This window comes from Megalops cyprinoides, chromosome 12, assembly GCF_013368585.1.
Source record: "Megalops cyprinoides isolate fMegCyp1 chromosome 12, fMegCyp1.pri, whole genome shotgun sequence".
Lineage (NCBI taxonomy): Eukaryota > Metazoa > Chordata > Actinopteri > Elopiformes > Megalopidae > Megalops > Megalops cyprinoides.
The window spans coordinates 32420593-32440056 of record NC_050594.1 but is presented as its reverse complement, the minus strand read 5'-3'; the positions used below and the strand labels follow the sequence as shown (position 1 = coordinate 32440056).

Sequence of the window (19464 nt, the reverse complement as noted above, 5' to 3'; positions counted from 1 at the left end):
CCGCGTTAATGGAGTTAAATTTTATGTCCTGAATACAAAACGCAGCACATTGTGATTTGTCTCTATCAAAAGAATTAGTCTGTAAAAGAGCACTAGGCAGCGGAAATTGGTGCACCTAGCAAACTTAGGAACCTGACTAGTTGTTAGCTCGTACGTACGATCTCGTCGCGTTCAAGTGCATCAATGTCGGAAGTAGCTGTAAACGCAGTGCTTGTAGTTCTGTGATCAATCAACAAACTTAATCGTGTGCATACTAGTTCCATTTCAACGTACGACGTACAGAATTGCTATTTTACTCTTCCCCAGAACGATGGAGACAGTAAGCGCATTAGTTCAGTTGCTAAATGTGTAGCTTGAATTTGTGTATTTCTTTAAAATGTTATAGCGTCTGATTTGAAGTAGGCCAATTAGTGATTACTGTTATTATTAAACCCAATTATATAAGCAAGCTAGCTCTCTCTGACCCAAGGATACGTTTTTGCCAGTGTAATACAGCTGTTACCGGATCGTGCATGAGCAAATTAACTGGAGGTTAGGTTCAATTTTAGCTATTAGCCGTCAGCTCGTAAAAGACGTCAAGCTGGCAAGCTAGCGCCTAAAAGTGTTTAGCAAAATTACACGTAGTTATCTTTAAATTAATAACGGGTGCTTAAAATAAGTTTGAATACATAGAATATTTCACGTTAAAAATTTATGACAATAAATATAAGGGTGACAACTGGTAAAACTGTCTGTTCTATATTGTTTTTCGCCATGGTTTTACACTAGAGGCAAAAAGCCAATGGTGAAATGGTGGTGAAAGTCGGGTAGCCATTTATGCTTCAGTCTTTTCATTTGTGGTTCTGAGTGTTACTTCAATGCCTTTCACCAGTCAGATTCTTGTATTTACCATAACTGCAACATGACTCGAATGTCGAATTAGAGTCCAAGGTGTGAAGTTTTGAATAGTGAACTCATGCGCTGTCTTTCTTTCTCTCCCTGTGTCCCTGCAGAATGGCGATGGAGCTGTATGACTCTCAGTACCTGCTGATCCTGGCTCCCTCCCTGCTCATCGCCCTCATGTTCCTCTTCTTCTGGCTCTTCATGAAGGAGACATCCTATGACGAGGTGCTGGCCAGGCAGAAGCGTGACCTCAAGCTGCCTCCTGGCCGGCCCGATGCCCGCAAGAAGAACGACAAGAAGAAGAGCAAGAAGAAGGAGGGCGGCGGAGCTGGGGGCGGAGGCGGGGGTGGAGGAGGGGGTGGCGGTGGTGAGTCTGAGGAGGATTTGCGGGAGTTCGACCTAACTGACGCAGCAGCTGTCCCCGCCCTCGACGAGGAGGAGCCGGCCCCCGAGCCCCCGGCGCCTGCCCCCGCCGAGCCCCCTGCCGGCCTGAGGGAGAGGAAGAAGAAGGAGAAGAAGCACCAGGCAGCTGCGGCCCGTGCCACAGCCGCCAGCCCCCCTGATGACCCTGCTGGTGCTGCCCGGGAGGTCAACGGCTCCAAGCCCACTGCCCGCAAGGGCGAGCCTCCCCTCCCTGTCACCAAGCAGCCCAGCCCGCCCCCCACGGAGCCTGTGGGGAAAAAGAAGGGGTCCCAGAAGAAGCAAAAGAGCGAGGCGGGTGAGGGAGGTCCCGGGGGTGCACGTTGCCCTGTGTACATACATCCAGTACACTCAACCTGTTTTGCGTGAATCCAGACAGGCCTTTTGGATAAAACGTAGACAGAACAGGGAGGAAGGAGCTGTCGCAATGGGATCAGACTGGAACTGTCATGTTGATTAGAGGACCTTTGCTCTGAAAATAAGAATGAGAGCATTAGCATTTATATATTACCGTTTGTAAATGACTCAAGGTCACCCTCGATTTAAGTGTAGTTCAGTTTATTAGTTTATTTAGCAGGGACCATGCACAACACATTAGTTGCACCAGATTTAACCATGGAGCCAGTTTGCATCTGCTGTCCCTGGACAGGAAGCTCATTAAAAGTTTCCAGTAGTAGTAAACACAGTCGGTGGAGTTCTATTCATGTATATAACACAGCTGCAGTGTATTAAAACAGTGCACCTGTAGACACCATCTAATAAGAGAAGAGCAAAACTATGGAATTGGACATCCCGCTGTTTCTGGGTCATGTCCTGCTGAAGGTACAAGTCCTTCTTTTCCATCTCCACACACATTTCAGACACTGGAAGTACCCTCTGTGGTGTACCATTCCGCTTTTCTTCAACCAATCAAAGATCATATTCAAAAGTTGCCTGATAAGAATCATGAAATTGTTTTTACCCTTGTTTTTTTTTTCTTTTCATTTTTCCTGTAGTGGAAAATTAGCTTTGACATTTAGCTTGTCCAACAGTATGTTTTAAAAAAGACTTAAAAGTGATAAAATCTAGGAAGAAATGGCAAGAAGTGATACATGGGACCAACTACAACAGTGTGCCCCAGAAAAGCCCAAAATCAAAATTTAGTCAGTTTCAAAAACTAAAATGAATTCCACCTGAATGCAGGACACCACTGAATGCAAGCTGCTCCTCTCCTGCCTCCTTAACCTGTAGAGCTCAGGAAATCACACGAAACTTGCTTCAGTTAGACATTTCATAATGTCTTGTAAATAGTAAACAGTTAAATATACAGAGACAATTCAATAAATAACATTATTACACATTACACAACCTCAGCTGGACCGCAAACACTCATGCCCAGGGTGACCTTGCTTGTACTCAGTACCTCAGCAGATACTGAGAGGTACTACTACTCATACTAGTGTTTTCCAGTGTAAAATAATTTGCATTAACAGATAATCATGGAGGGTCAGTAATAGTTTGTTCATGTGCTGTGTACCGCCACTCCATTCACAGTGATAGGGATGTCAATGACAGAACACTTGAATCGCTTGTAAAACGCTCTTGAAATACTTGTGAATCGGCTGATGTATTTTGGATGTTAGCCTCCACAGATCCCTCAGGCTAACGCCTCCTTCCTCACTGTCGTAGATGAACCCCAACCAGAGACCAAAGTGGACCAGACTCCAGCACCAGTCAAAAAGGAGACAGCACCGACCGTGGATGCCAAAGTCCAGGATGGCACCACCGGTACCACCACAACCACCACCACGAGCAGCAGCGGCAAGAAGAAGAACTCTGCCAAGAAGCAGAAGACTGAGCCAGGTTTGTGAGGGAGAGAGCAATGTGCACGGGGGCTGTTACTGCGTGGGTGAGGCAGACATGTCTGCACGCATGGCGAATGGTAGATCTTCAGGAATGTAAGCGTGTGTGTCACACTGTCTCAGAGCTCCAGTGCACAGAAGTGTGAATGCTGTGTCTGTAGTTCTCACTGTGCGTCCTGCACTGGGGGGGGAGTGACAAAGTGGGAGTTGTATTTAAAATACACTTAGTGTCAAGTGTGTTATAGTGTGGCCCACAGCGCATTTCAGTCTATGGTGTCACACCTTAGGGAATTTTGGGAAAAGGCAGACGTGAAGATTAGAGTTTTGACTTTAATATAGGCATCTTCTATTTCTGTATGGTTTAGTTGCCTTAAAACAAATTTGAGTGTAAAACAGATGTAAAAATGTAAAGTAAATGTAATGCTAAAGTAGTTTAAAGTAAATTTAATAATAAATCAACACAAACCGTGTCTTCTGCCAGTAGGATTGTGTGTTAGCCTTAGCAGCATGCTGGGAAATCTGAAGAGCTTTGGGCAGGGGCTGCTGTTTGATAAATATGCTTGAACATGCTTTTGTCAAGAGCTGTAGAGGAGCTTCCATTGATATTCGCTGTGTGCCGGCAGCCCTTTGTTTACTCTCTAATTGTGAAATTTCCTCGGAAATAAAAAAATTGCTGTTACCAACCTGTAACAGAGTTTACATTCTATAAATGTTTTAGATATTAGAAATTCATCTTTTTTTCTGCAGTTTGTAAAATGAGTTTTTGCTCCGTGATGTGGCTCTGTTCCCTGTTGTCTGGGGTGAGTTTGTGGTTGGGGGATTGCTCCTCTCTGGCTGAGTCTCCTCACTCCTGACCCTGACTCTTGACTTTCAGTCCCACTGGAGGAGCCACCCATCCAGCCCTCTGTCTCTGTCCCAGTGTTGGACAGCGACCCGCAGAAGATCCAAAGCGAGGATGCCCCTGCCAAGATCAGTGGCAAGAAGCTGAAGAACGAGACAGACAAAGGTAGGGAGGGCCCCAGTGGGCGTGTGAGTGAGTAAGATGGCCTCCGTGTCTCTCTCCTGGTGTCTGTGGGAACGAGGTGGTCTGACAGCAGCTTTCCTGGCGTCTCCATGCAGAGAACTCGGAGGTTAAGCTGAAGGAATTCCTGGCAGGCCTGCGCAGCCTGGCTCTGTCAGAGGAGGAGGCGGCCAGCGTGGCGGCCGTTCTGAGGGAGAAGAACCCCTCCGCCCTGGACGCCTGGCACAGGGTAAGGTTGTGCCTCCGTACGCGCGGTTGAGAGGAGGCGCGTGGGCACACGGCACGTACCTGACCGCACCCGCTCTCCTCTCTCTCCCCTAGTCCGCGAAGGCCGAGCCGTCCGCCCAGAAGCTCCAGGAGAGGGAGAGGCTCCTCACCACCCTGCAGGAGGAGGCGTCCATCGCCAAGGAGAAAGTCAAGCAGCTCAGCCAGGTAGCACCGCCATTCTGTTCAGGGACCATTAAACAGGGAAGTGAAGGTGTTGCAACACTTCTCTCCATGGCACAGCAGAGTAATTTGAAAAAGATTAGAATAATCCTCCCTCCTTATCATGACGAAACACAGGCAAGTCTGAGCATCTTTTGTAAGTAATGAAATGTGCATTTTTATTGGCTTTTTAAACTAGATCTGCCTAGTCAGTGGACAATTTTAATATTTGTTTAAAGTGGCCTCAGTATGCAAGGGGGGAAAAAACATGTACACACACACGCACGCACGCACGCACGCACACATACACATACGTGCACACATACGCCACACAGCTGAAGCCTGATCCAGGTTGTCACGTTACATAATAATACATTTTCATATGGAAGCACCAAATGGCCTTCGGTTGAGTAATGTGGTACTAGGCTAAGATGTACTGCGAATAAAAACCATGCCTGCATGTTCGGCAGCCTGCAGCTTTGTAAAGGCTGCTTGTGTTGAGTGTAGCAGCAGCATACATCTCTCCAGCGGGCTGATGGCTGTGCTCTATCTGCAGTGAGCACTGCATTCACAGGAGCTCTGTCCCATTGTCCAGCCAGTGACAGTGACATGCACCAGCTCCTATACTTTCCCTCATCCAAGCACTTTCCATTTCACAAAAATGCAAATTGCTTAACATATGCCCTGCAGGTGGGGCCTGGGGCCTTCTAGCGTTAATGCAACACTGCTTAAAGCTCTCTGCAGACTTGATTAACTGCCTAGTGAGGGACGTTTAAACTTATTACCAGGTCAGCTTGGCAGGAAAATGACATTGCTGTAATAAGAGCTCTGCCTATTGTGCTGGCAAAATGAAACAATGCATCTGGAGGAAATATAGCAGCTTTGGTCACCTTTGACCTTTTTGCTGCTTGATTGTATTTCAGCACTCTGCGCTTCCATGATCACACAGCTGTTGATGTGTCTTTGTTGTGATATTTTGTAAGCTCTTAAACATGAGCGTGTTTTGGTACATTGTCAGTTTCAACAGCATTATGAATGGGAAGAACTGTGATCATGTCAATAAGGGTGGAACAAAGAGCTAAGCTCAACCAACCAAACCAGTCTTTCCATGTTGAAGCAAACACTGATTGTTCTGCAAAAGGTTGTTTAAAATTTAAGGGAGCTGGATTGAAAATCTTAGTTTTTGTACCAGTCTGCGGGTTTTGAACTATGTCACCATCCTCTGATTTTGAAATGTTCACTGTTGGCTCTAGGGGGAAAAGCAGTGGGAGTCATTATAGGGCAGAATAACATCTTTCAGGGCTTTCTGAACCACAACATAAAACAAGTAGCCATGCACAGAACTGTGGACTTTGAACCATTGCACACCTCCATGTGGTATGGACACCAATGTGATGCAACAGTGAACTCTGGGTCTGTCAGTACTGCTGCATGTGTAGCCTTCAGCTGTTCTCTCCGGAGTCTGGGCAGAGCATAGCCTGGCTCACCTGCTATGTACTGGGCCTGACTATGTATTTGATGGCAGCCATGCCCTAATTTAAGATGATGTACATACACAGGCCGAACAGCCAAAAGCAGCAAGCCCTTTACCCCAGCGAGTGAGCTTATCAGTGCGCGGTATGTTACTTTGATTACAGGGACAAGCGAATAGGAAACGGCACTTCTTTTTGTGCATACTTATCTCGCTTATGCGCACGCTTGTCACTGGTGGGGGGTTTGTCCGGCTAGCATAGCAGTCTTGAGGGTGTGGCTGGTAAGGAATGTGATTTCACCCGAGCCTGCGAGAGGCATGACCTCCTTGGAGAGGAAGGAGGGTCAGAGGGTCTTTCACAGGGCAGGCACTTTTGAAAGGGGGCAGCAGTCTTGGCCTCTGTGTGAGCTGACAGTGTTGCTTAGAGGTGGAGTCACAGACTCAGTGTTGAGGCCATACCCTGTCTAGGGACATAGAGAGGGACAGGATGACATTGTGACCCCACAATGTCAGGACATTCCAGGCTTCTGAAATGGTGCAGGTGTTGTATAGGATCCTTGGCTGTTAGAAAAGTGTCAGTGAAATGAATGAATACATGACAGTCCATTAAACCAGTCCCTAGAATCCTGTCAGTAAGACTACCAACTGACTGAGTGGCTGCTTGTATAACAACAAGCAATAATTGATTGCATGCTCACTCGGACATCAGCTTCGACTGGACCTCATCTGCTGCGATGGATGTGTTAAAAGCCAGGTGAGATGTTTCTGATAAAAGCAACTGATCTAAAAGTCCACTACATGGACTACATGCATTTGAAGTATTACAGCAAGTATTTCAAGCAGCTCGTTGGCGCTGTTCATGCTGTCTGTGGAAATCGGTGCACCTGCAGACAGGAACCAGTTTTGGAATTGCCTCTCGCTCATGTCCCCGGCAGGCGTGCACCTCCTGTCAGCGGGGATTGACAGCGGGTGATGGTTTCGAGTGCCGATGCCAGGGGCGTGGCTGTAGCTGCGGGACAGGAGCCCCACCTGAGCCCCGCCTGTGTGTGTGTGTGTGCCTGCAGGAGCTGCAGGTGGAGAAGCAGAAGACGGGGCGCGCAGAGGCCATGCTGCGCGAACAGAGGGGGGCCATGGAGAAGGAGCTGAGCGTCATGCAGGCCAAGGCCCAGAGCAGCTACCAGGAGGCGCAGGGCATGCAGATCAAGGTGAGCCGGGGGGTCTGGGGCCCGGGATGCCACGGGCTGCGTGCCGTCTGCTTGATGTTCCAAAATCTCCTGGACCTTGCCGTCACTTGCTAGTGTTGCCATTTATTACATTAGATTATAAATTTGCTTAGCAGATGCTATTGGTATCCTCCGTGCACAGAGGGAATTTGGGTTTAGTATCTTGCTGGGGGGGGTTGAACGTGGTGTAGTGGTAAAGAGTAGGGCTCATAACCAGAAGGCGGCTGGTTTGATTCCCTGCTGGGGCAATGCTGTTTTACCTTGGGCAAGCTACCAAATCAGCAATTGCCTCAGTAAATGTCCAGATGTATAAATTGGTAAAATTGTAACCTGTGTAAGTCTATTTGGATAAGAGCATCTGCTAAATGACGGTAATGTAATGTAATGCCATGCAATGTTACCAAGCCCCTTCACGCTGCAGTGCACTGCTTTATGGTAGAGCCTCATTTCTCCTCTCCCTCCTCTCCTCTCCTCCCCTGGCAGTTCCAGCAGTTGCGGGAGCAGCTGGAGGGGCAGATCGCCCGCCTGCAGCAGGAGAACGGCATCCTGAGGGACGCCGTCAGCACCGCCTCCAACCAGATGGAGAGCAAGTGAGTGCGACTCCACCCACAAGCCCACCCGGCCACGCCCCCTCTGCAGGGGGTCATGTGTGCTGCCAGGAACAGGGGAAAAGCACTTACTGAGGGCCGCGCAGCCCCGTCTGCACACCCCTTCCCCCACACCCATGTTCAGCCTCACACCCCCTGTTCCAAACCAGAAGGGGGCCTGTTGTCTTTCCGCCACGGCTTTTGTGCTGCTGTAGTACTGTTCCTAGTCATAAATGTGCCATTAACATTTACTGCATCTGTGCACACCACAAATGGTTCACAACAATGGAATGATGATCTTAAAAGAGACATAGGATGTGCGACGAGGGGTTGAGCTGCTTTGGAGTCAGGGAATTGAATAGGTCTTTTATCGCACCTCACGGTGGTGGAGTATTTGAATATATTTGCAACTGTTCAAATTACAGCTGCCCCAGGCCTTCTCAGTGCTAATTGGTGTGATGTCACTGCCTCAACTGTTTCTCAGCCACATTTCTTCCTGCCCGTGTGGCCTGTGTGATGACATGCTTTAATGGTAGGGCACATCACATTGAAAACAGTAGGGTCCCCTGAGGTCTGTACGAGATGTAATTGTAATACATGGTATCACTGTGAGCTGCTGAGATGCTTATGTGAGTTTTTATGACTTTGCAGTGTAATATGTTGGGTGCATGAGGCAGTTACATATTCAGTCTCTGTGTGAGACTGTACCGTTTGGTGCCCCTGGGGGGCGCGGGAGGTGTTTTGAGGGGTGCCGTCCTGACACTGCGCTTGGCGCCGTTGTTCCGTAGGCAGTCGGCGGAGCTGAACAAGCTGCGCTCGGAGTACGCGGGGCTGATGAAGGAGCTGGCGGAGAACAACAGCAAGCTGCAGCAGGAGGAGCTGCAGAGGAAGACGCTGGAGGTCAACTACAAGCAGAACGTCTCTCAGTTGGAGGTACGGAGGGGGAAGGGCAGGGCGTCCGGCCATTCACAGCCCAGCCAGCTCACACAGGAAGTGAGGTCACAGTACGTGGGAAAGCCCACATTGTGAGTGACAGGGAAAGGGTGGAGGCAGTGTAGACTGGAGTGGAGTGGTAATGTTTGAGAGAACATAGGGCGTTAAATGCTGTATGTAAACACTGCCATTTACCCTTTACTGTTTCTGTTTCCTCATTTACCTCAAATATAGTAGGTATAGTAAAAATACAACTTGTAGTATGACTATGTGTTATGGATATGGATTATGGAATTTAGTGACATTGAGATGTATGGTAGTGTATGTACTTAATGACTCCCCAGTCATCGTTTTCAAGGCTGTCTAGTTTCAGATTAGCGCAAATTAACTTGTGATGATGCTTGAATGCTATTGGTCTTGCACTCACTGGACTGGGAATGATGTTAGCCTGGTCTGACACTGTTGCTCATATAACTTGTGAATGGATACACTTCTGTTCTCTTGTGCTGGAACTCCTCCTAAACGAATGTTATGTGATATAATGCAAATGGTGCACTGGGTAGCCAGGGCCCTCGCTCCTGTAATGTGAAGGTGTGTTTGTGTGTGAGATTAATGTGTGAGTGCCCTGTGATGTTGAGCTGTGCTGTGTGCGTGTGTGATGGAGGAGCACTTGGTGACAGTGGTTGTGTGTCTCTGGCTGGCCAGGCACAACTGCAGGACGCTAAGCGGCGATGGGAGGAGCTCCAGAGCTACCTGCATAGCGTCAACACTGAGAGGGAGAAACTGCAGGCAGCCAAGCAAGGTGACACTCACACACAGACACAGGCTTAGCCATACAGATACACTTACCACGTACACATAGGCCATACACACACACACACACACACACACACACACACACACACACACACACACACCATTCAGCATACTCTCTCATCTCCACAGTAACATATAACATTGATGCAAATACTTTACGTAGCAGACACCTTTGTCTAGAGCAACTTATCTAGTTCTCATTTTTACAATATTATCCTTTTATATAGCCTGATATTTCCTGAAGAAATTCATTAAATACAGTGCTCAAGTACACCTGAGTGGTGCCTCACCTTGGATGGCAAGAGCTCAAAGGCCCTGTTTACACTTAGTTTTAAAATGCGTCTTAGGCGATTGGATCACAAGTGGGCGGCACTAAATACAAGTGTAAACGACCACCAAGACATGTTGTGATCCGATCACTCAAACCACTTGCCGAGGTGGTCTGGGACGCATTTGACCACATATCTTTTGTAGTGTAAACACTAATGCGTCCCCGACAAGGACGTAACAGGAAAATACGTCGTCAATGCAGGACGTGGTGGTTGTTTTGGTGACAGCGCGCCAACGCTCGAAAAAAATGCTTTTCTAACATTCTTCCTTTTTCTCCTTGTCCTGCACTCTTTTACAAGTCGCAAATGACTTTGTCCTGCTAATATCAACAGTTGGAATAGCCAGTACATTTATATTAGTTCTTGAAACATTTTTGTTTTCTTAGCTCGCCCATACTAAACAAATCTGGCGCTTGTCTGGCGACAGAGACTGACGTGGCCGGTGGCAGGTGACGTAGCCAGTAACGAAATCTGAACACAAGTGGTCAGCTGGACCCCTTGGAGACGCATGTTGGACACAGGTGTAAACAGTGATGTGTCTTGGCTGTCCCCTTGTGATCTGATTGCCCAAGACGCATTTTAAAACCAAGTGTAAACAGGGCCATATTCTTATAACAACTTTGTTATCCAGTATAGACAAGTAAACACCCCTATAAGGAAGTAATATCATCATAATTAGTCAATTCGTACCCCATTGCACAATAGGCTAGATACTGCAGTCACAGAAGTAAGACCTCACAACTCTTCTCAACTCTTAAGTGCCTTTGCCGTAATTTGAAAAAAGAAATGGTTGCTATAATTTAAAAAAAAATGGCTCCAAAGGTTAGAGTTATTTTTGTAATATCTTTGTGGCCAAGTTGCACAGTTTGGCCAATGGCATGTTCGACTCATCAAGGCAGTATGAAAGCATACGCCAGTAATTTACAGCAGCTCTTGAGTGGGAACAAAACTCACACACTTTGGCAGAATATTCAGAAACCAGACACCTCACCAGACTGTAAGCCCATTCACTTTGCAGAAGTAGACTGCAGTGCTGTTGGACTTTGCACTTTACTGTTTACCTTACCTTTATCATTTGATATGGTGTTTGGTTTGTATGAGACATTCCCTGCATGATTGCAGACGATTTTGCTGTATCGTCATCTGGGTGCTGTCCCACTGATTATGTAACCAGTACAAAGGGAGCTCTGAACTGTTGCTTTACGTCCATAGGAGTAAGTGGAAAGTTATTTCCCAGAAGAAATAGTTTGGGACAGTAGAGTGTATTATTACTTCAAAGGTGCAATTAGCATTAGTTCTAGCAATTTTGACTTCATGAATGTACGACCACAAGTGGTTCGGTGTTTTTTTTCTGGGTAAAAACCTGCCTTATGTTTTGCCCAGTAGGGTATTTGTTATGCAGTAACTTTAAATCTGATATAAACGCATGAAACACAACACGTGATATTTTGAAAGATGCAGCTCTTCCCTTCTTCCTAATCGGTGGCGAGACGCCGGAGCACCGGAGTGGAATAACGTGCTAACCCACCGACTGCGCTCTTTCTGTGGTTCCCCCTGCAGAGCTGCAGAGTCAGCTGCTGGCGGTGGAGTCGGAGATGAGCAGCAAGAACAAGGAGATCCAGACGCTCCACAGCAGCCTGACTGACACCATCGTGTCGAAGGAGCAGGTGGAGCAGAAGGTGATGCAGCTGCTGGAGGTGTCCCAGCACAGCCGGCCCGACGACTCTCAGCAGCTGCAGGTACGGGGACACCAAATCGGCAGCCTTCATCATGTACATACAACTTTAAACATCCAATCAGCATAGCAATATTTTGCTTTTTATCTTCTTTATATTATAATAGCAGGTGTTCTTGTCTAAAAAAAATTAATTTCTTTACAAATTTGGCGGACACAATACAAGAAAAGCTTGATTATACAAAAAATACAGTACATCCTCAGTAAATTACTTTTTCCATTCAGCAGTAAGCGGGCTCTCTAAAATGTAATGGGGAATTTTGAAATAAAGTGAAACTGCTTGTGTCAAATTTGAATCATCTCCAGATCATGCTCTTCCAAAGCCATGTCTGTGTGAGGATAGGGAATGCTGTAAAACTGACTTTCCCCCTGACTTCTCTGGAAGCGCAGAAGCACTGCATTTGCCCAACAGTAGCTGGATTTTGGGATTAGAACTAGAAAAGTTGATGACATTTTTAAGGAGCAGCAGCAGCTCACCCTTTAAGGACTGTCTAACGGTGAAGCGTGTGGCATTTTTCAGGACCTTCTGACAGAGAACAAAGCTCTGCAAGTGCAGATTGAGAACCTGCAGGCCCAGCTTGCCACTCAGGTATGACCTGTTGAGTATCGATAACCATTAAATAAATTGTGTGGTAAAGGGACAGCAGTGTCCCTGGGGTGTGGTAGCCATGCTGATGTCTCTCTCCCTTCTGTTTCCCTCTGCCAGACCACCACTGCATCCCACTTTGAGGAACTGCAGAAGCTGTGAGTCATAGCTAGTCCCAGTATTAGATGGATGTTGAACACTGCATTAAATGTATATTTAACAGTCTAGTCTTCCAGATGAATACTTTAACCTTACAGTAATGCCCCAACCTCCCTCTGTAGTAGAGGTTTTGAAAGCCTTCCTGGAGACTACTGAGACTTACTTGATCCTGTCGTGTCCTCTGGTGTGTGTGTGTGTGTGTGTGTGTGTGTGTGTGTGAGACAGACTGGCTGAGAAGGAACTCCAGCGGAAGAGCCTGGAGGACTCCCTGAATGCCGAGAGGAGCAGCGGTGCCAGCAGGGAGACTGACATGCAGGTACCACACTGTCACTGCGCTTTGGGACACGCTCTTAAAGGGACTGCAGTCTGGCCGCGTCTGTCGTTCAGAAACGCTCTCACATTTCAGGCTTCTGCAGAGCAATATCTGAAAGGTTCATTCATTACTGAACAAAAGTGTGCAGGTACAGTTTTACCGGCTGGAACTACTTTGCCGGCCTTTTTTCTTTTGAACTTCGTTTATTAGGGTTTTTTAAAGTATAATCATCACGATGACATCATGACATTTCAGTAAATATTCACATGTAAAATAAAGACAACAACAACAAAAAAGGTAGGCAAAAGTGACATAGATGTAAAATGATTATGGGAGTAAATTAAAATTGAAATTACTGACGCTCTATAAAGCTGAGGTTAGACAAGTCGACTAAGGAGCAGCAGGCAGTTTGACGTGCACCTTTGTGTATTTTAGAAAGGGATTCCACAGTTTATAAAACATGTTGGAAGAGCCCCAAAGAGAGTACTTTATCTTCTCTAATTTAAGAAAATAGAGCACCTCTTGAACCCAATTGACAAAGGATGGTGGATAATTATCCTTCCACTTTAGTAATATTAGACATCTTGCGAGCAAGGTGAGAAAAGCAACACAATCGGTTTTCGCCCTCGATAGGAGGGACACATCTGCAAAGACACCAAAGATGGCAACCAAGGGGTGTGGAGATATGGGTCTATTCAGGAACCCCGAAATGGTTTTATAGGTTAGAGAGCAAAATTCTGTAAGATTAGGGCATGACCAAAACATATGAACATGGGTGGTCAGGGTTAATTTGCAGCGGTTACATGCAGGATTGATTTCAGGAAAATATTTTGATAGTTTTTGTTTTGTCCAATGAACACGATGCACAATCTTGCATTGCATGAGACAATGTTTTACACAAACAGAAGTATGCATACTTTGTAATATGGAATTCCAAGATTTCTCTGAAATATTCTCCCCTATTTCTTGTTCCCAGTCAGTCTTTCAAAGCTTACTGTATAAAATGGATATAATACCTTTGAATGACAGTGGTGGTTCTAGGATAGTGTCAGAAGGTCTGTACGGAGGCAAGGCTGGAAACTGTGTCAACGTCTTACGCATGAAGTCTCAGACTTGTATGCCGGCCTTTTTTGATCAGTTAAATATTGCTACGCCAGGAGCTGTTGAGTCATTGAGTGAGCCAGGTAGCATGTGACAGACACTGCAGTTTTAGGGGATGCCAAAGGAGTTCAAGCTGGTAAAGGACTGGGAAGTGTGCGCTGGTGTAAGAGTGTATTGCAGAGCTTGATGTCAGTTGTCAGTGCTTGGTGGTGATGATTCAGTCTTACCTTAGGGGCTTCCATTGCTGACAGTGTCCCATTGTCCTCAACAGGCCATGCGCTCAGAAAACTTGGCACTACAGGCCGAAATCCAGAAACTGCAGGCCCAGATTTCTGTACAGGTCAGGACTTTGACATCACTAACTCCACTTTTTGCCTTTAACTATGACCAAGCCATTAGGATTTCATGACTGACCTCGCTTTCTTTCTGTTTTTTTCTCCCTCTCCTTCTTTCTTTGTTCTTTCTCTCTCCTCTGTCATCTATCTCTTCTCCCTTTCCATTCCTCCCTCCCTTTTTCCCTCCATCTGTATCTTGTTCTCTCTCTCTTTTCATCCCTCTCTTTCTCTATCCCTCCCTCTTTCCCTATCTAGGCTGAATTGTCCCAGGGCTCGCAGCAGGTCCTGGATGAGTACCAGAAGAGGTAGGTCTGCATTGCCTTCATGGGCGGGGAGTATCAATTATAAGCTGTCATGGCCTGTACAAGTAACCTCTCCTGTCAGTCTGTCCACGCAACATGTCCTTCGGACAGTAGTCATTGCTGCTCTTTCTGTGAGTCAGCTGGTAATGCCCAAGAACTCTGGCCGAGAATTGCTCTCGACACAACCACTCAGCAAATCCTCAACAGTGGTGTAGAAGTGGAGAGATTTCCTCCAATCAGATGCTGAGGAGATGCTGATTCTTCCCTCTGTGTGTGTGTGTGTGTGTGTGTGTGTGTGTGTGTGTGTGTTGTGTGTGTGTGTGTGTGTGTGTGTGTGCGTGTGTTTTCTCTTTACAGTGCGCAAGAGAAAGACGAGAAGATTAAAATGGTTGAGACGTTGCTGGAGACGGGGCTTATTGAAATGGCCAATAAGGAGGAGGAGTTGAAGGTGGGGGATTGGTCAGGTTGATAACTGACCAAAGAATCTCATCTGCTGAAGTGGCTTCTTGGCGATGAGCAAAGGAAAGAGCCTCTGAAAGAAACGTCTGTGCTCTCTCTCTCTTCCCGCAGACTCTGAGACAAGAGAACGACTCTTTGAAACTAGAGGTGGAGGCTCTGCAGCAGCAGGCAACACAACAGGTACAGACCTCAGTCTCCGCTGGCCTCTGAAAATGAGTCTGTCGAGTCACTGCATTTTCAGCTCACAGTTTGTTCTTACGTCATCCTTAATGGTTCTCCCTGTGTCCTCTCTCCTCAGACATCATCCGATTTGATCCTGGAAGAGTTGCAGAGAACGTAAGTGCGGTTGATCGTTTTCAAAATTTTGATCAGGACCAAAACGTGTTTTTTTTTTTTTTTTTTTTTTTTCCCCACTTCACTCTTTTATGTTTGAAATGACCTGTGTTGCTTAGCCACAGCTGATGTGTGCATGACATTGCGCCAGGCACGTCAGACAGGCAGCGTCTGTTGACCCTCATGGAGAGAGTGATGATTGGAGCGAGAGCGAGAGTACACATTACCAGGACTCCTATGCCACAACAGACGACGAGGACCTGGACTTACTGTACAAATTCAGGACAGGCGATGCAAGCATACACCCCTGTATGTTTGAGCCAATGACCAGTTCACAGGAGGACTGGGAGGTCCACAGGCCAGAGTCTGACACAGAGCAGTATGTCTCGGAAGGGTAACTACTGCCTCGTTAGTTTCGCGTCATTAGGAACTTCCGCTTGTAGAGTCAGTAGGTAGTTTGTGCAATCAGCGTGTTGGCTTGACTATCGCTGTTAGCCGCTTTGTACCTCATCCCTATAATCTTACACAAAAAAACTGTGTTCTGTAGGGAAAAAAAGATTTAAATAAATGTATTGATTATTTTTTTTCTGAACGGTGCCTTTACTGAGTGGTTTCTGTTTGTATTATCAAGAAATGGAATCATGAAAATGGAATCATGAAATGGAATCATACCTGGCACTAAATGGCTGAGCTGTGCTGATTTCCGCTAGAGCTTTGTAGGGCAGGAAGCTGCATAGTGTATATTTGCCTTTTTAATGGCTTTTTCAATTTGCTGTGAATCTTGGATCAAAATTCTTTAGAATTCTATCCTGAGCTGGACAAGTTTGTATACGTTTTCTTGTCACATGCAGATGTAAGCTGCTCAGTCCTTTGAAGGGGACACATCACGGTATGGCCCTAAATATAAGGTGGGGTTCTTCTCCCCCAAATTTTACATAATGAAACTTGCTTGATTTTGTGAACACCTTTGTCAGTTCACAGCAGTGTTGTCATTGGCCAAAGCGATGCCAGTGGATAGAATGGGCTCTCAGCCAACAGGACCATTTCCTCACTCACCATAACAGGCAGAAATGGAAGTTAGAGGCTTTGGCACTGCCAGGTTAGCAGTAGTAGATTGAAATTTCTACAAGGCTTACTTGAAATACTGCCGGTCCACAGTCCTTTTCTTTTGCCATGCGAAAAGTGAATTATATTTGTAAGATTTGTATTTGTTTGCCATACATTGACTATTTGACATTAACATCAGCATCAGAAAGAAAATGGAGAAAATAACTCTAGAAAATCCCAGGGCTATTAATGTATGCTACTAGTGTATGACAGCTATTGTCCTACTACATGCAGAGCATCTGGTCGTGCTGCCCTCTCTTGTGGATAAATACCCGCTATTCAAATGGATAGATAGAAACGTGAAAAGCTAACGTGTAACTTGGACAGTGCTTGAAAAATCCAGTAAGCTGCTGTTGACAGGTGGCCACTTCTCTACCAAGCCCACTGTTTCTGGTTGTTTCTTTCGGGAATAATGTCAGCAGCAGTCAGGGTAGTTCTCAACCTTTTTCACACCAGGAATCAACTTGCTAGTCTCCCGGTGTAGGAAGAGGAGAAAAGTAGAACCCCATCTTTACAAATGTTGTCATTTTATCGGCTATTTTGGAACCTTGTGTCCTTGGTCAGTGTTTGTATCTTGCTTATATAGATAGTCAGGTTTTAGCACAGGCTTTTATCACAGTGTTTGGAGGGGGATGGGTCAGAACTATGATGGAGTCTGAAGAGCTGGGTTTCCAGTCTGTACAGGGAAAGGCACAGTGATTCTGCTGTCCTAACTGTTGTGGCAAGCTGGAGAAGGGAAGCTAATTAAATGTGATGTACTGTTCATTGGTGATGTACAGTCACTGATTTGACTAGCCTTGCAGACTTAAAACCACATACCCATGTATTTCATATCCATAAAAAAATGTTTTATTTAGCACAGTAAAGGCCTAGTATTAGATAGGGAAATGCTTCTCCAAGAGGTATATGTTGTTTTTACACTACATTATAAGCGAAAGTGATCACTTAGTCACTTAGTACTGATTGCAAACATGTTTATGAGCTGACTTAAACCTCACCAATGACTGGTCTGTTTAGATAAAATTTTAGCAATGTTTTAACTGCTCACTGACATGTTTTCCCTTACACCAAGGTTTACTTCAGTGTGTTTTGGTTAGGATGCCTAAGAGTGACATATTATACAGCAGCTGTAATCATTTGTACCCTATGTGATTATGGTGGGTGACAGGCAACAGGTTGCTGATTTCTGAACACACGTCAGCTATAACATAAGTGTTCAGACTGTACTTTGTCTCCCATGTGATCAAGCAGGAGAACCTTGCAGTGTCATGACCATCAGTGCAACACTGTTTCAGAGGCTGTGAATGAATCACTTGTGTAAACATTAATCACCCAAAGTATGCAGCTAGTTATTTTTCTATCTATTATATTCACATACTGAAACTTCCAGTGATCAACAGTTGAGAAACTATACAACTGTGTGAAGTTAGCTTGCCAGCTAAGAAGTGTCAACATTGAATTGGAAGGGGAAGGATTTTCATTGTAACATTGGCTAGCTAACTACAGTATCTAGCACCGCGAATGTGCTATATTTATGATGTAGAATACATTCCAAGTACTGACTTTGAACTGTCATTGGGTCATGCCTGCTGGGTCTAGGAAGCTAGCTACTTGCTAACTAAATGCTAAGATGTGGTTGCTCGTGCCCACAACTAGAGGTAGCTAAAACTACATCGGCATTGCATAGCTAGCTAGTTATTTCACGAACACTGCATGTTTACCTCCCTGCACAGGGTTAGAGAGGTGGTGTTCATGACAGTCCAAATGACGACAACCAAACACACTTTTTTTTACCTTAATTTATTTACAGAGCGAAAGAAAATGATATCCTTGGGCAAGTGGATGAAAGGAAATTCCATCACTGGAACTTTAATTTTCCTTGTCAGTAATACTTATAATGTGCTTGTGTATGAAGTCATTGGCTGCTGGGTGAGTAGTTTACCAGAGGATTAGATGCACCAGTTTTCAGCAGAAGCTGTATTATTTGTCAATGCATTTCTGTGAAAATTTCCCTTTGAAAAGGGGGATTGCCTTATAATCAAGACTGCCTTATTTTCAGGCTAATACTGTAATCAGTAAGGTTTTTCCTTCCCACTTCCCATTTTAAAAACCTGGGTTTTAGAGTTTTTACATACAACAGCATCCACCTGTTGAAATCATCAGGCTGTCCAACCCATTATTGCCAAAGTGATTTGAATAGCAATGTATAAAAAAGCTTTGTCTTTACATAGTCAGTTGCAAAAATGCAAAACTTAAGACACCAGGCATGAAACTGAGCCTGCAGGACCTTACCACAGACCAGGTGTCATCTGAGGCCAGTGTTAGATACTTGTTACATTGAAATGAATTTCATTTCAAGCAAAGAGGCAGCGTACAAGAACAGGGATAGGTAGAAGCTCCTGGTAAAATGTCATGAATGGATTAGCAGAAGCCTTTATTTAGAGAACAAACATGTAAGCATTTTCTGTGCTTCCTTTTAAATTTCTCCATTATGCAGCCCTATTTTGAATGGCCAGTTGTAGATTAGGATTAGGCTCATCCCAATGCCACATCTGAGGAAAGCAGGGACCGCTGAAGCGAGGCGAATGCAGTCCTCTGATATGCTTATATGCAGCCTATGGCTAGTTTTTGTACCGCTAAGCTCACATTTCAACACAGTGAAGTGGATACTCCTTAGAGGATAGGTGCCGTTTCACTCATGCCATCTGAGCAAATCACAGGAGTCTGATGAATCGTGGGGTGTCTGAGAGCGGTGAGATGAGGAAACCCTGGCTGACCTACCCACCTCAGCCCTGGCGGAGCAAAGCCTATGTGTTCTGCCTCTGTGGGCTCTTGGTCACAGTTTCCAGATGTCATGGTGGGTTTTTGACCCTAGGCTGTATTAAAGATGAGCATCTTGCTGACTGAGCCACTCAGGAGTCAGAAAATTCATGCTTTTTTAAAATCAGGTGCTGAGAACATAATAGAACACTTTTGGCATTCTAACTCCAGGGTTCAGGTGAGTGTTGGAAATGGATGCTACTGAGCTGGCTTCTGGGGCATACGCATCACCCCTCCTTCTGATCCTCAGTGCTCTGATACATGC

At 45.7% G+C, this 19464-nt stretch overlaps 1 protein-coding gene across 4 annotated transcripts in view; it reads left to right on the top strand.

The window, feature by feature from the left end:
• Positions 1 to 19464, top strand: part of ktn1 (kinectin 1) — a 49710-nt gene that overhangs the window by 14058 nt on the left and 16188 nt on the right. For all 4 annotated transcript variants that reach the window (XM_036542044.1, XM_036542046.1, XM_036542043.1 and 1 more), the window contains exons 2-19: positions 993 to 1600; positions 2971 to 3144; positions 4018 to 4149; positions 4263 to 4393; positions 4486 to 4596; positions 7126 to 7266; positions 7768 to 7874; positions 8660 to 8804; positions 9510 to 9606; positions 11510 to 11688; positions 12205 to 12273; positions 12391 to 12428; positions 12655 to 12745; positions 14115 to 14183; positions 14434 to 14483; positions 14838 to 14928; positions 15051 to 15119; positions 15238 to 15275. In XM_036542044.1, the coding sequence (XP_036397937.1) occupies positions 994 to 1600; positions 2971 to 3144; positions 4018 to 4149; positions 4263 to 4393; positions 4486 to 4596; positions 7126 to 7266; positions 7768 to 7874; positions 8660 to 8804; positions 9510 to 9606; positions 11510 to 11688; positions 12205 to 12273; positions 12391 to 12428; positions 12655 to 12745; positions 14115 to 14183; positions 14434 to 14483; positions 14838 to 14928; positions 15051 to 15119; positions 15238 to 15275 (2339 nt within the window). In that variant the 5' untranslated portion in view covers position 993. The remainder of the gene's footprint in view (positions 1 to 992; positions 1601 to 2970; positions 3145 to 4017; positions 4150 to 4262; positions 4394 to 4485; positions 4597 to 7125; positions 7267 to 7767; positions 7875 to 8659; positions 8805 to 9509; positions 9607 to 11509; positions 11689 to 12204; positions 12274 to 12390; positions 12429 to 12654; positions 12746 to 14114; positions 14184 to 14433; positions 14484 to 14837; positions 14929 to 15050; positions 15120 to 15237; positions 15276 to 19464) is intronic.